At 45.6% G+C, this 15,811-nt stretch overlaps 2 protein-coding genes across 6 annotated transcripts; one reads left to right on the top strand and one right to left on the bottom strand.

The window, feature by feature from the left end:
• Positions 1-1,091: 1,091 nt before the first annotated feature.
• Positions 1,092-6,376, bottom strand: LOC105028325. 3 transcript variants are annotated; one of them, XM_020051637.3, is made up of 9 exons: positions 6,290-6,376; positions 4,495-4,668; positions 4,133-4,290; positions 3,683-3,959; positions 3,360-3,456; positions 2,551-2,722; positions 2,176-2,358; positions 1,610-1,755; positions 1,092-1,510 (listed from the first exon to the last, which is right to left on the bottom strand). In XM_020051637.3, exons 2-9 carry the CDS (start codon positions 4,605-4,607, stop codon positions 1,457-1,459), a joined length of 1,200 nt encoding a protein of 399 aa, XP_019907196.1. In that variant the 5' UTR covers positions 4,608-4,668; positions 6,290-6,376; the 3' UTR covers positions 1,092-1,456. The 3 variants fall into 3 exon arrangements, with proteins under 3 accessions (XP_019907196.1, XP_019907195.1, XP_010899286.1); XM_020051636.3 differs by lacking the exon at positions 6,290-6,376 and adding an exon at positions 4,823-5,312; XM_010900984.4 differs by lacking the exon at positions 6,290-6,376 and adding an exon at positions 4,823-5,312 and having other exon boundaries at positions 3,683-3,881.
• On the top strand, positions 5,641-15,494 carry mecp2 (methyl CpG binding protein 2). 3 transcript variants are annotated; one of them, XM_020051634.3, is made up of 4 exons: positions 5,641-5,788; positions 7,962-8,375; positions 8,812-10,276; positions 11,871-15,494. In XM_020051634.3, exons 1-4 carry the CDS (start codon positions 5,757-5,759, stop codon positions 11,892-11,894), a joined length of 1,935 nt encoding a protein of 644 aa, XP_019907193.1. In that variant the 5' UTR covers positions 5,641-5,756; the 3' UTR covers positions 11,895-15,494. The 3 variants fall into 3 exon arrangements, with proteins under 3 accessions (XP_019907193.1, XP_019907191.1, XP_019907194.1); XM_020051632.3 differs by having other exon boundaries at positions 5,644-5,788; positions 7,959-8,375; XM_020051635.3 differs by lacking the exon at positions 5,641-5,788 and adding an exon at positions 6,449-6,549 and having other exon boundaries at positions 7,959-8,375.
• The last annotated feature ends 317 nt before the right edge of the window (positions 15,495-15,811 follow it).

The raw sequence follows: 15,811 nt of genomic DNA, 5'->3' as shown, positions 1-15,811 counted from the left end.
CATAACAACGCCGTCACGTTTCACAGATGCAGTGCTTGTTGGAGTCGGCAGGTTCACTAATTCAAACATCTTGGAGGCTGATCTGCCCCAAAGGCAGTAGTGCATGTTATTGGTTGACTCAATGGAGCGGGGCGGAGCTTACATCCCAACTGACTTATTTGAAGTTTACAGTCAAAACATTCTGGGTTACATTGTCCCCAGGTTAAAGTGCACAGGGCTTTTAGGGGCTCCAGGAAGGGACCATATTTTTTGGTGTTACTGTGAGAAGTATTGGCCATCTTTCGAATGTATCAAATCAAATACTGGAAGGTGAGGAATCACAACTTGGATGTTTGATTATGTAAACAAACACTTCTATCACATCCAGTCTGTCCTCAGCTTGGAACCCGTTTTAATGAAGCAGTAAAAGCCTTGTTGGTGCTTGGGTGCCAACAACTACTGGAATTGTTTGGGAATGAGATTAAAGGGTTTGTGTAAGGTTGTTAAGGTTTAATGTATGGAAAATAATTAACGCTCATTCAGACACTTTTGAAAATCAAGCTTTGCACCCAACCAGTGAAGTCTCACTGCTCTGAAATAACCTTTGAAATCCTGCATGAGGCCAGATTAATAATAAACATTTGATATTTAAATATATTACCCTGTGCCAATTTATGTCTGCCTGACCACCCCAGAGATCCTCCTGTCCTCTTCTCACTTTCAAAAGTGAAAGACAGCGTCACAATATTTACATCAACTGTCATGAGAACCACACTGCCTGACTGAACGATTTCTTGGACTATAACAGCAACAGGCACAAATGACTCTCCAGACGGATTTCTCACACCTAGACGAGACGATCAGGCCGAATCCCTGGGTGACCACTGGGTGGCAGTAGACCAGCTGAACCAGACAGGACACAGTCACAGCAAGCTACTGCTGCTGCATCTGCATCGCCTCAAAACCACAACAGGTCAGTAAGAGAGGGCTCATTGTTAACTGGAACCAAATCCCCCAGAAGTCACACACTAGGAACAGTTAACATTTTATTTTATTGTGCTTCACAGATGTATACACACACACACACACACACACACACACACACACACACACACACACACACACTTAAAATACACAAGATTCAAAGAGTCTTTACGTGATTACATTTGTGAAAAGCAGCACTGTCCATCACACGATATTCCCTTACTGAAACATCACGTGATGATCATCTGCTTCATTGCTATGAATCAGACAGGTGGGTAGAATATAAATGACAACTCATTATCTTCTGAATAAGTGGCACAGATGTTTCATTGTCTGTCACTGAACTCAATGTTTGTGATCTTTGATTGAATAAAAATAGACGAAACAGTGGCTAATAAACACCAGATTCAGGTTCAAGCATAAATCCTGTGATTCCCATCCTACTCTGAAGAGCACTAGCGTTGACTTTCACTTCGCCCATCCTCGGTCCGTCTCAGTCCTGGTCCAACACAGCACAGCTCCTCCGGTTCCTCAGGTTGTAGCGGGTCTGGAAACGTGCACGGAAACGGAGGAACGGCAAGTGTTACCATTTTATCAGACGTATCTAACAAAAAGGTCAAATGAGAGCTTGTCCAGAAGAGCTAACCTGCTTATCCCCCACCAGGACGCTGTAGACCAATGGGGAGGACGAGGTGCATCGAGAGATAGAAGAACTGCGCCGTCGTCTTCCAGGACTCAGCTGGGTGCTCTGGGCCTGGATCCTGGTCTCTTCTCTGCTGCCCTGCTGCCAGCCTGGTGACACACAAAAGCCCGTGTACGGTGCCGTCCCTCACCATAACATTTGAGAGACAAGTTCTAGCGTGAGATGGCACCGCATGGGAAACCTCCCATTCAGGCATCGATGCCAACCGACATGCAGACTTCATGACGGCAGGCAGGGAATCACCAACGCACAGCCCTCGTCTCCCATTCGTTATGAAACAAAGGTGTGGTACAGTGAGCAGCAGGTGGTTTTGCTGGTTTTAGCATCTTTCAGAATGGGGGTGGGACGACTAATGGACCCATGGACTTGCTTGTCTTTTTCAGAGATGTAATCTCTGAACACATTTGGAACTTAATTGATCATCTATTTGACCAGACATGTTCAGGAGTAGAAATATACAGTAGAATTTTATATTAGAGTACCATGTTATTAACAGTAGAATAACTGACCATCATAGGTGGGAGACATGTACGGTCTCTCAGGGACAGACACATGAGGTGAACGGACACTGGCAGCAGGGTAAAGCAGCACGGTAGTGTCCTCTTCTCTGCTCTCCCCCCTTCTCTTGTGTTCTTTTTCTGACCTTCGACCCCTGACCTCACCCCTCCGGTCCACAGCCTCAGAGAGACATTCTGCACAGCAGGGTTGTGTTCATTAATGCACATTGTTGCAAAATGTTTTTTGCGGAAAACAAACAAGTGAATTCTACATAGCCTGGTCCCAGATCTATTTGTGCTGTAAAGCCTATTCCTACAGTTATATTCAAACATTGGCAAGGCAACAGATATCTGGGATCGGGCTCTCTCTATGAGATGAACACTTGCCTGCTTGATGCAGAGCGAGCTGGAGACTTAGACGAGTCTCTTTGAGTTGGTTGAGGATCTCTAGGCTCTCCTTGGTAACGTTCCGGTACCGTACAGCAGTGTAGACCAGAATCAGAAAACCCCCCAAGACCATCGCCCTCCTGAGGAGACCCACCAACAGTCCGATACGCTCCTGGACAGACATCGGGAGGTGTAAGACACAGACAAGTACCAGAGGATTCAAACGACGTTGTTGGTTTGAAAGCCACAGCATCAAGAGGCTACCTCAGATCAACAAGAGGCTACCTCAGATCAACAAGAGGCTACCTCAGATCAACAAGAGGCTACCTCAGATCAACAAGAGGCTACCTCAGATCAACAAGAGGCTACCTCAGATCAACAAGAGGCTACCTCAGATCAACAAGAGGCTACCTCAGATCAACAAGAGGCTACCTCAGATCAACAAGAGGCTACCTCAGATCAACAAGAGGCTACCTCAGATCAACAAGAGGCTACCTCAGATCAACAAGAGGCTACCTCAGATCAACAAGAGGCTACCTCAGATCAACAAGAGGCTACCTCAGATCAACAAGAGGCTACCTCAGATCAACAAGAGCTGCTTTTGGCATGATAGTACCCATTCTCACATCTGCAATCTAGATTGCACATAAAAATGTACACACTCTCACATCTCCATTCTAGATTCCATGTGAAAATCTACCCACTCTCACATCTGCATTCTAGATTCCACATGAAAATCTACCCACGATCACATCTGCATTCTAATTTTACCCCCGATTTGTTGTGTAAATAAGACAGTCTCTTCTCACCATCTGCTGGTAGCCTGGGTCTGATGAGTCCAACACAGCTCTACAAATCACCCTCTCCAGGTACACATTGAGCACCACCAGACCAAACAGGCACAACCTGCACAGGTGACATGAAAATGGTTACCACGGTAACTAAAAGGTCAGAGAAGCAGGCCATTAACCCTTCATTAAAAGAAGGGTTAATGAGACGAGTCAGACTGGACTAATCCGCTAGGATTCTAGGCATGCTGATGTTGTGCCCCTGAGCAAGGCTCTAACCCCTACACTGTTACTTCAAGTGTTTGTGTGCAGCCGGGTGGGATTGAACCGGAACACAACGGCACCTGGCTGGGGCAGTCCTACATGTTGCAGTGAGAAAAAAAGCTGCGAGGAACCCGAGGGAGTTGTAGAGGAGACTGCTTAGGGTGTGAGACTCGGACATGATGAAACTCTGCAGGAACGCAACACGGTTGAAGATCTCAGAGAACGCGACCTGCTGCTCCTGGGCTGAATGTCTCATGTCATCAAACACGGCTCTGATACCTGAGGAAAGGAGACGGAAAGGGCTCCTCACAGCATTTGCCTGATCCCTTGCATTCTTCTCGTCCGATGGCGATGGATCTAAGTAAACAATTACAATTCACCCATATTCTTACAGGAAAGCGTGTGCCTGTGTGTGTGTGCGTGTGTGTGCGTGCCTGTGTGTGTGTGTGTGCCTGTGTGTGCGTGTGCATGCCTGTGTGTGTGTGTGTGCGCGCGTGTGTGCGCGCGGGAGCTACAGTTGAGGTGGCTACCTTGGGTTGAATGGTGCAGAGTGTTCTTGAGCTCCTCTCCATTGCGTATGATGAGCTGCTGTGACTTCAGGGCAATGCCCTGGGCCTCCACCAGTTCCTTGGCCAGACGCTGCGTGGAGGACAGCTGCTCCACCACCACTGCAGAACTGGCTGTTAGCCTAGATAACAGCTTTTTAAAAGTTAGATATCGGAATTTGATTGCAGCAGGAAACACCTCTGCTCTTCTACCAGGGGTGAGCTAAAGCACGGCAGGTGCAAAGGACTACACAGCTGTCGGCCAGGACGTTTTAACACACTCCATGTGCCACTCCTCTGCCCTCAGGTGTACTGCCTGTGTGCTGTCAGGTAGCATACGTTCCTACCTGTGGATGGTGTTCTCCGCCTGCTGTTGCCAGCTCTCACTCTGCAGATAGTGGCATATGCTGTGGGCATGGGTGAAGAATTCAGTGTATGTGTTGAAGGCCACAGGGTCCATGGTTCTGGTACAGGAACTAACATCACTCCCTTTGGGACATGCAGGAAACGACCTGCCGGATCTGAAGGAAACAATTCACTGTTGAACAGAATGTTATTACAATGCGGCTTCAGTCTAGATTCTTATACTAAACTTCTCAAGAATAAGCCAACCACGCTAGACCCACATATAGCACGTGGTCTTTGTTAGTGGCATCTTAAGAAGTAATCATTCACCTATCCAGGTGACAGTGCGTGAAAAGCAGGGCGATCCTACTCTGCATGTCTGCGGTGAATTCTCTGCAGCGCGCGTCTATGTTCTCCAGCGCACGAGACCAACATTCTCCGTAGCGCGGTTGGGCCGCGAGGTTCCGAACTCTCTGTAGCTCTGCTTTGCCCACAGCCGCGACGTCAGTTACCACGACAGCAATGTGACGCGAACAGACAGCGTAGAAAAGACACCAAGTCCACATTTTCCACTAAAAGTAGGACAACTTAAAAATGTATGTATTATGAAAGGGTCACGAGCAATTAGAAATCACTGTTGGAAACAAAAATAGCAAACGTTGTGTAGGCTCCGTTTAATGGTGTCGCCTTCAACAAGGATCAATAAAAGTCAAACAATGAATTAGGCAATTAAGCCTAATGAAGGTAATGGACAATTGCTGAATTAAGACGGAGAATACTGCTAATTTGCCAGTCATCGGGGTTGGGACTGCAGTCCTGCAGAGCAGAGGTATCATATATATTTTCCCCACATTAATTACTTGAAGGTATTTAGAGGCCAAACGCTTTTGATGGGAGGGTCCAGGAAGGCTACTGGGCTGATTTTTCAGATGAGAGTTCCAATACCCACAAAAACAAAAATTTACCCTTTGGCTTTAGACTAGCCTGCCTCATCCAACCTCGTTTTATGTCTCGTGTGTATTTGCTGCAGATGGAGATAGAACCCTCATCGCAGAGTTCGCAACCATTTAAGGGCTACATAGTTACAGAGTAAGTCTTTCTCTCGCGAGATCAAGTATTCATGCTATGTGTTTAATTAGATTTCCTCGGATCTCGCGTGAGTACGCCACTGACGCCATTGTGAAATTGAGGCAGGGGGCGGGGGTGAGTGAGGTACCCATGAGATGTTTGGAGAATTTTTATAAAATTATTTATTTAAATAAAAATGGCCGCCGTTGAGAGCGGAGAGGAGAGACTGTAAGTGTGAATTGCATTTATTCACCATTTCAATGCCGAATTAGTTAACTGCGCAGGTCTTTCAAAAATGTGTTGATGCATTTTGCTAAAATAATATTGGTGTATTTTTGTTATGAGCTGATCAGCAGGCTAGCTTACAGAAAGAGGCGTTCTGAATACGTCACCAAGTTACAGCCAAGTATTCCCCTACTTTACAAGATCATAGATGAGCTAGGAAATTGTCTGAGCTAGCTAATATCTTTGTGGGTGTGTGTGCGTGTATGTTGTCTCTGCTTTCTGACCTCTCTGAAAACAGAGCAGTAGAATCGTTAAGATGTTTCAAATATATGTCCAGTTATGTTCTTGTTTGTGCTGTATTTGTCCGCATCCTCCACCCTCGTAGACAATTTGGTTTGTTGCTAACAGGATTGCTAAGTAGCTGGATACATTTTATCGTCAGTTAGTAACATATGTTGCCATTTGACATTGTACGGTTGCAACAGTGTAAGCCACTTTACTTACTGCGTTGTTATGATGTAGCATTTTTCCAACGAGAATATTGCTGCTAGTATTGACGATTGGCATCATCTACCTAAAATGCTAGGGCTGGCGGACATGAGTTGGCCCATTTTATTTAGAATAACAAAAATGTAGGTTTTAAAGCGATCTAATAATTTTTTTTATAGCAAGAAGTGGCGAGTACTACGCCATGAACGTCTTAGAAAAGTGCATCTAAAAATCCCGCCCTTTATTTTTGGTCTGTTTTGCTTCACTAACATCTGGTAAGGAAATATTCTACATAAGACTGTTTATACAAAAGTAAAGGGTTCATATTTACGCATTTCTTTATTTCCGGAAGCAGTGAATAACAGGTATGACGCTGCTGCTGTCGGCCACATCTAATAGCATTATTATGTAGCGAATAATGATACGCTATGAGATACTGTACCTTGTGTGGATCATATGCACTTCAAAATATTTCAACTATTCACATCTCTTGCCCAGCGGCTTCTGTGGCTGGCTGCATCATTTGATATGCCCTCTCCAGGGCTGGTGTTTGGGCTATTTCTTAAGAAGATCACCGTCTCTGTCCAGTTTAGGCAAACTGAAGCATTATTTCTCTTAAAACTTCCAAAAATGTCGCAATTTACTGTATTTTTTTACCATGGCAGTGTGTCAGAGCAGTAAACTGTTATTCAAATAGTAATTGAACAACAGTGTGGGTGGTGGTTGTTTAGTAGCTTTTTGGTTTAACTAAATTCAAGTCCAGTTAATATTTCCAGTAGTTAATAACCTTTGGGCCCTGTAGTGGTGATGTAGTTAACTAGGTGTAGCAAACAATGTCAAGTTAACTACTGTAATTGCAAAAATCATTTTCATCAGACCTGTCTCACTTTGAGTTGCTTTTTTTTAATATGCTAAATTACACATTATAATAACATGTAAACCCAAATGTATCTGTTCATACTATTTGGAGTCTGACAATTGGTAACAAAAAAGGTTCAGGTTCAAATTAATTTTTGTGAACTGTTGCTTTTTACGGGTAACTTTAACTGAACTTCAATGTAGTAATTGGTAGCCTGATAGACTGTATTTTCAGAGTAGGGTTGCCATTCTCCGCATTCTGATGACATGAGATCATTTCTTAGCGATGGAGAAAGATCCCTGTGTGGGCCTCTGTGAGTGATTAACAGTCCATTATTCTTATTAACATATACATATATATATAGGCTCACTTAAAGATAAGAGAATCTCTTTTTAAAGAAAGATCAAATACTTGTTCTTATTTATTGGCGGGGAAGGATAAAACTTTCTTGTAAACGTTTGTCTGATCGCTCTTGATCAGCTTCATTGGTCGCAGGGCCGGCCCTAGGCATGAGTGACATGGGCAGTCGCTTAGGGCCCCTGACCGCTAGGGGGCCTTGGTCCGCAAGTGAGCCCTAGACCACTAGCGGAGAGGGGGCCCCAAATAAAATTTTGCTTAGGGCCCCCAAAAGGCTAGGGCCAGAACTAATTGGTAGATCTCTCTTAATTACTCTAAAGTCCCACCCAGTTGACTACATGAAAACAGTAGACAATAAAAATGTCAGTTCTACCACTGGCTATTTCACAGTTCTTTCCATCTCTATCAGAGCGAACCTCTCTGCCTCTTCATCCATGACTAATGTTGCTGTTTTACTGTCTTCCATAGCAGTGAGGAGAAAAGTGAGGACATCAACCAGAACCCAAGCTCCAAGGACCATAAAACACACAGAAAGCCCAAAAAGGTGAGGCGAGAACGGGAGAGGGAGCGGAGGGATGTGGAGAAGGAAAGGTCGGAATCGTCATCCACCACCACCACCATGTCATCCTCTCGTCACCCACCAGCCCAGTTGGACCGGACCCAGACATCCCAGGCCGAGGCAGGACCCTCGGAGCCCTTGGATCCTGCAGCCGGTGAGGCTTCAGGTCTGTCTGAGCCCCCTGCTTCTCCCAAACAGAGGAGGTCCATCATCAGGGACCGTGGTCCTCTCTACGACGACCCCTCTCTTCCCCAGGGATGGACACGCAAACTCAAACAACGCAAGTCTGGGCGGTCCGCTGGAAAATTTGATGTTTACTTAATGAAGTGAGTACGAGAAGTATTGTCCCTCAAAAGGCTTGTCTCTCTGGACGTGATAGTGTCTTCCGCTGGAAATAGCTGACTACTGTCCTTCAAAAAGCTTGTCCCTCAAAAGTATTGTCCCTCAAAAGTATTGTCCCTCAAAAAGGCTTGTCTCTCTGGACGTGATAGTGTCTTCCACTGGAAGTAACTAACTCAATCTTGTCTGTTTCGTTCCACTTTGATATTGAAATGGCACTGTAGAAGAGCGTCTTGAGGTTTATGAATTTTTAAGTAGCACATATCTATATCTGAATTGTCTACATTTAAATGATTGTAAAGTAAATATCTATTAATGCATGAATAAATATTGTGCTTGAACTTATGAGCCTTGTTTATCATCATGCGTTCATAGAAAGGACTTGAACAGATCATTTAGGATATCTGTTTTTTTATGTTCCAGCCCAGAGGGTAAAGCCTTCCGTTCCAAGGTGGAGTTGATCGCCTACTTCCAAAAGGTTGGGGACACCACCACCGACCCCAATGACTTTGACTTCACCGTGACCGGGCGGGGCAGTCCCTCGCGCCGCGAAAAGAGACCCCCGAAGAAACCAAAAGTGGTAAAACCGTCTGGGAGAGGGAGGGGCCGGCCAAAGGGCAGTGGAAAGCTGCGACCGGCCACGGAGGGCGTAGCGATGAAGCGTGTGGTGGAGAAGAGCCCTGGGAAGCTCCTGGTTAAAATGCCCTTCGGCTCATCCAAGGTGCCCGAGGGAGTGGGGCAGATGTCATCGAAGGCCGCAGTCGCCAAGATGCGCCCGGGACGGAAAAGGAAAGCGGAGACGCCACCTCAGACCACTCCAAAGAAGCGGGGGCGTAAACCGGGGTCGGTGTCTGCGGCAGCCGGGGCAGCAGGTTCGAGTCCTTCCTCCTACACAGCGGCTGCCGTCCTGGCTGCGGAAGCCAAGAGGAAAGCCCAGAAGGAGCCCGTGCAGCAGACAGCGCTGCCCATCAAGAAGCGCAAGACCAGAGAAACTGTTGAGGAGACTAAGGACGCTCCAGCCGTAGCCACGCCGGGGACGGAGACGGGGACTCTGGCCATGGTGGCGGCTGAAGGGACAGATCAGGGACAGAAGCTGCCAAAGAGTCCAGGGAGGAAGCACAAGGACAGTCCCCTGGCTAGTGGACAGTCCCCGGGGGACACTGGCGAGGCCAGTGCGGGGTCTCACAGCGGGGCCAGCGCGTGGTCTCACAGCGGGGCCAGCGCGGGGTCTCACAGCGGGGCCAGCGCGGGGTCTCACAGCGGGGCCAGCGCGGGGTCTCACAGCGGGGCCAGCGCGGGGTCTCACAGCGGGGCCAGCGCGGGGTCTCACAGCGGGGCCAGTGTGGGCGGCAGCAGTAGCATCACTCCCCCAAAGAGCCACAGTCACAAGAGAAAAGAGCGCACACCGCACAAACACCACCACCACCACCACCGCCACCACACACACTCCACTGTGCTGGAGGACCCCCCGCCTGCACCTGCCCAGCGCCCGCCTCACCACCACTTCCCCGGCCTCACCATGGGCCTCGTCTCCCATGGCCCCAGGCCCTCCGCGCGGCCAGGGCCCCACCAGCAGAACGAACCCCAGGACCTGAGCACTTCCAGGGGGCCCTGTCTGGCCAGCAGCAGGCCGGAGAGCCACACCACTGCAGCCCGGGCGGAGCGGGATCTGGTCAGACCGGGGAGGCCGGACAGCAGTGCGACTGCAGTGGTGGGGGGGAACCAGCATCAGGAGGACGAGGTGGCGGGGGTGGCGGAAGGGAGGGATCTGAGAGACATTGTGCCCTCTTCTGCCGTACCGAGGCCCAGCAGAGAGGAGACGGTCTCATCTGTGCCACGGCCAAGCCGAGAGGAGACGGTCGAGTCTCGGACGCCTGTCACTGAAAAGGTTAGCTGACTGAGTTACAGGACCCATGTTTATAAGATTAGTGGAGCCAACATGGAGAGGGGCTGTGGGTTTTATAAGAAAATAAAAAACAAAAAGTTATAAAAATGTGTACATATAAACAAAAGGCAGCTGCTGGTCCGTGTTCTTTGTGTGAGTTGGGCTGATATCTGTTTATTGACAAACAAACAATGCAGCTTAACTAATAACCCACAACAGGATGCTTCCTGAAAAATGTACCTTTTTTCAGTCATTGTTTCGTTTCCATTACTGCTTTAAACCTGTTAGTCATCCACCCCGACCCATAATCCTTCGCTCAAAGCTTCCAGGAAGTTGAGGACCTACACTTCCTGATACATCATCAGATGGAAACCATGGAAATCACAATGACTCATCTTCACAGTCATTCAGTTAGTCACTGTGGGTTAAGATACAGTAATGGAAGTGGGACTGAGAACGTTTTGGGGGCCCCACGGCCTGACTTCGTCCTCTGGAGTGGGCCTGCTGGTGTTCTCGCCACGGCTGGAGGCAACACCACTGTTATCCAGGCTGCCGCCTCATCCTTCCTCTGTAGCAACATTCTCTGTTACCACAGTCTCCTAAGTCCAATCATGTTGTCCAATCATGTTCCCCTGTAGAGTGCTCCACCCTATGGGCCCGGGTCAATAGCAGGGAACTAACAGGGAGTTAGGGTGCCATTGAGGAAACGCTACGGTCTACGGTCAGTCCTTTCATCCAAGTGGTAGGCTGTCCAGGCCCTCCTCACTAGGGTGGCTGTTGAGTCTTCGTGTTCCCCGTCTACATACTGTAGGGTCCCTCTGTCGTTGTGACTGGGCCCTCTCAAATGGCCCCCTGCTCCCCAGGTTGTACGCTGCTTAGCCACAGCGATACATAGGGGCAGACAGGGAGTGTCCTATGAAGGGGGGGTCAGCATGCAACTTCAAGTGCGGGCTGGTCGAGCGACGTCTCTAACTTCAGAGGGCGAAGGTGCTTGACGAGAGGGTTGATGTGGCTCAGAGGCACGCCAGCCCTTCCTCCTCCCTTATCTGTGTCCAAAATGGCACCCTGGACCCTGCTTAGTGTGCTACCTCTGCCCGGGGCCCTGGGGAAGAGCGTGCAATTCAGGACACGGCTGAAGCTTTGAAACCGAAAACTCATGATGCCGACGGATATCGACTTCCTATCTGATGGTTAAGTTGATGAAACCACATGGTTTTACAGGCCCTGATGCACCAGTTATGTGGTTGTTTTGCATAGGGTTGCTGAGAATGAGCTTCATTTTCTTTGAAGGTGTTCAAAATCTACTTAGGCCTTTTCTCTCAGCTTATGTGATGTGGCTGTAGATGAATTACAGAAGCCGATAATGGGATATCAGTCGTTGAATCTGTATTTACTGAGATATCTCTAACATCACGTGGCAAGCTGAAAGCACAACTGAACCCAGTACATTATGGATGACACCCCATAGATCCAAAGTCATTCTGAATGACCAGAACCACAGAGGGAAGTATGGTTTATCTGTGCTGGGGGGTAAAAAAAAATCAATTTATTTTATTCAGTTCTGTTCTAAGAATTATTTTATTTGTTATTTTGACAGGAATATTTTCATCTCAAGTTTTGAATTACAGTATAAACAGGTCTTCTGGCTGTACTCCTCAGTACAACGAAAAAGGACCATCTCCTTCATCTGTGGCTTCATGAAACTTGCTGTGCTACACTGATGGGTTTCCATCCGTTTAAGCTCACAGGTGGGCGGTCACATTACATGGCACAAAGAACTAAAACCAACAAAAACAAGCATAAACAATGCTACCGGTTTTAGATCCTAGACCCTCCTCCATCTTCACGTTCACTCATTTGTTGACAGGTTTTGCCATTACCCAATTATGTAACAGTTGGTTAGACTTAAAATGTGGTTGGAATCTAGTCAAAACCTGCTGGGAGCAGAAACCAGCATTCCTGCTCAAATCTTGCAAGTGTTTTCTGGTTACAAACAATTTCGGAATCAGTTATGTTTTACCCCACAGACAACGTCTCGCTAATTTTTTTTTTTGCTCTGTCTCAGTAACAACTCTTCGGATGAATTCTAGCTTAAACTCACTGCTTCACCTCCATTCACATGCGGCCCCATCTAGAAAAACCTTTCAGTCAGTAGTCTACCAAGCCTACGGAGTCTTGAATCTGAAAAACCCTATCCTTGCATGTCAAAACTACATATCTATTTGTTAGTGACTTTATACAGTATATGTATGATGGTATATATATATATATATCTTATTACTTTAATGCACCAATATTTTAAATATGTACTACTCTTTCATGGACATCTAGTAGGCAGTTTGAGGATGTTGTGTAGAGTCAACCTGTAACTGCTAGTAATCCGTTTTGCCACAACTTCAGAAGTCACAGATTATATTTTTTTTTACCTGCACTATTTTCTCCTACTGTAGATCGGATGTAAAAAAACCCTGAAATTTCAGAACCCTGACTACATTTTTCATTGAAAACATGTCCTATATCTACCCAAAGAGGCTTGTCCTGCTCAATAAAATGCAACGTGTAGACATTGGATTGGATGTGGGCCATATCTCTTCTCTTGTTTCCCCTTCTCCCCTCCCCTGGACAAACAGGGTGGGGGGGGGGTTATACAGATGAATAGAGCTCTCTTGCTCACTAAAGGGCTATATAACGTCTTCAAATTCTCAACAGTAAGGGAGGGGGGGAATGGCTGAAGGCCACTGCATCTAGAACCTAACATGATCACTCCGCCTGACTTCTCCCAGTCCTGAGCATCTTGGAAGTTCTGGTGCAAGTTGTGATATCTGTCACCCCCCCCCCCAAGTGCACTCATAGTGACTCGATGCACCACTGGATCGCCCTCTCTCACACTCTCTTCCTTCTCTTTTGTCTTCTCTCTCTTACGCTGCTGATTCACTAGAAGCTCTAACTTACATCAGGGTTGGCCCAGTCTTGGTCCTGGAGGCATGAAACTCTCCTGGTTTGAATTCTGGCCCTCCAGGACCAAGACTGTGTTGCCCTACCTACATGAATGCCCGTTTCATACGACTAAACCGAGCTGTATGATGCAGGCTCAGAGATAGTCCTGTCCGGCACCATCTCGGCAGCCATGATGAATGTTTAACTAGGGCATGGAAGCTTAATTTCAATTGGCTCTGCCTGGTCCGGTTCAACTCGGTTCAGTAGTGTGAAAGAAGGGTGTGACAGTAACGAGGGAGGACTCAGTTCTTAAAGTAATGGGACTCCTTCGCTCCAGAAACTTAGAAGTGGAGGCAGGAAGAGGATATGGACCGATTAGTTTCACCACCGTTTGAAGGGAAAATATACACGTTCCACTTGACATTTCATAGTTGCTAAACGGAAGCAGCAATTTAAAACAAGCATCAAAATTAGGATGAAAAAATAAAATAAATTGATAACTTGTGCCCTTAAATTCAGTGTGGACTCGGAGAGAGATGATGCTCTGTGTCTCCACAGGGACAACGCTGACAGCCTGGCTAGCAGAGCTGCAGGAGGAGAAATAGTGCCTTGCTTTACTATGGGGTGATTTGCATCATATACAGACAGTATGTTATGTGACAGAAGTGGCCTTTTGATTACAATAATGAGAGTAAAACAAAACATAAGGTCTAATGAAAGCTGCAGGTAAACTGGGCAATTAGCCTGGTTCCAGATCGGTTTCCGTGGCGCCATGCTAATGTAACGACCATAGCGTAAAATGGGATTACCTGACCCAGGACCAGGCTACGGTTTAGAAATGAGGATTCCTTAATTGTGTGAGAGTTAAAGTAAAGCTCAAAACACACTACAACAACAGATCGTTTGTTTGAAAGTAACTCATTTAGTATCTAGTTGTTTGTGATGTATGCCTTTGTCTTCAATGAACATTTACACAAAAAGAAAAGTCCCTACATTTTTCTATTGGATTTGATTAAAGAAATATTCATCAACATAGAATGTAATTTCATGGACACAGCTAGATGTGTTTAATGTGTTAGCATGTGGTTAAGAAGGAATAAATAACAAGATTTTTTTTTTTTTGTATTTATAAAGAAAAAAAGGATTGTTAGCTTACAACAACTTGTTTCTTTCAGTGAGCGAGTTGTCTGTGCACCGTTTTTCTGGAGATGCGTATTTCTTCTTGTCCCCGCTGCAGTTGTTAGATCGAACTATTTCCAACATGGTGGTAGCTTTGACAATGTTTTAACCTCTTCCTCTGAGTCACTGCTTTTTAAAAAGCAATAGTACATCAAGCAAATAGTGACTCAATGTTTTTGCACCATTGTTACCCTGGCCTGTCATTTCTCCATCCACTTCTGTCCCTAAGGTTTAACAGGTGACATTGTAAGATTGCATGTTGTATAGGATTAGGGTAGACTATACAGAGTTATTTATTGAATGCCAATTCAGGTTGAAATAAAACATAATAGTAAACTTTGATACAAATTCAAAATCCACTGTTGAAAAAGTTAACTGTCTATTTAACATAGTTGTGTGCCTTGAAGTTGAAGTACTAGAATTTATACTGTGGTCGACGTATTTTCTATTCCGAGTCCCGTATTTGCCTCTTGTTGCTACTCTGCGCTGTGTGTCTGTGTCATAGACTAAAAGATCTAAAATATGAAGTATTTTCTAAGTTTGATGATACTTTTCCTGCTTTTATTTTTCCATTTGAACAGTTATTTCTTTAAGGAACTGAGGCAATAACAAATGTCATAAGAACTTTGTGGCAATTTAAGAGTTTTTGTTTTTCGTATGTTGTTTTAGCACTTTGGGAAATGTTCGTATTAATCACAAATTAGTGGTGATCATTAGCCTGCCTTATTCCTTCCAACCATGACTTCTTATGAGATAATCTTTCAATCATGGCCAGTGTTTGACATACAAAAATTTAAGATCTGCACTTCATGAAGTTCGTTGTCTGGCAGGATATTCATAACCCTTTTCTATGTAGTTTTACCTTTTTGTCTGAATTATTCTTATTAAGTTTCAACTAATGGAATAGGTGGTCCCAAATGTTAGCAAAACTAGTTGAATGAAACAATCACTCATGGTTTAATATTATTATGCCATTTCCAGGCCCACCTGTCTGCCTTCCTGAAACTGAAAAGCAGATTTTGTTTGTCAAATTTTATAGTAATGTATTTGTTTGTTTGATTTTTGCCCTATGTAACAAACATACTAGTAAACAACATATACCTAAGTCGTCTTGTGTGTAAACATTATTCTTTAATCCATTCATTAATTTGGGTAACATTCATTTGGTTGACCTAATGTGAACTTGGGTGGCATTCATATGGGTGGCATACTGAAGAACTGGATGACATCCAATTGGGCTGATGTGTGTAATTTACATCCAAACCCTGAATAAATGCCAAAGACTAATACACAGGACTTTTGGAATCATTTAACCAGAATTTCTGGAAAACTGGTTCATTTTCTGAAAGTTAAAGGAATTTTGAAACCCTAGTACGGACTTCCTGTTTGGCAAGCTAAGACGGCTATTTAACAGGTTTTCAG

Source organism: Esox lucius, chromosome 12 (assembly GCF_011004845.1).
Source record: "Esox lucius isolate fEsoLuc1 chromosome 12, fEsoLuc1.pri, whole genome shotgun sequence".
In the NCBI taxonomy this organism is placed as follows: Eukaryota; Metazoa; Chordata; class Actinopteri; order Esociformes; family Esocidae; genus Esox; species Esox lucius.
The sequence above is the reverse complement of the archived record's forward strand: the minus strand, read 5'-3'. Positions and strand labels throughout refer to the sequence as shown.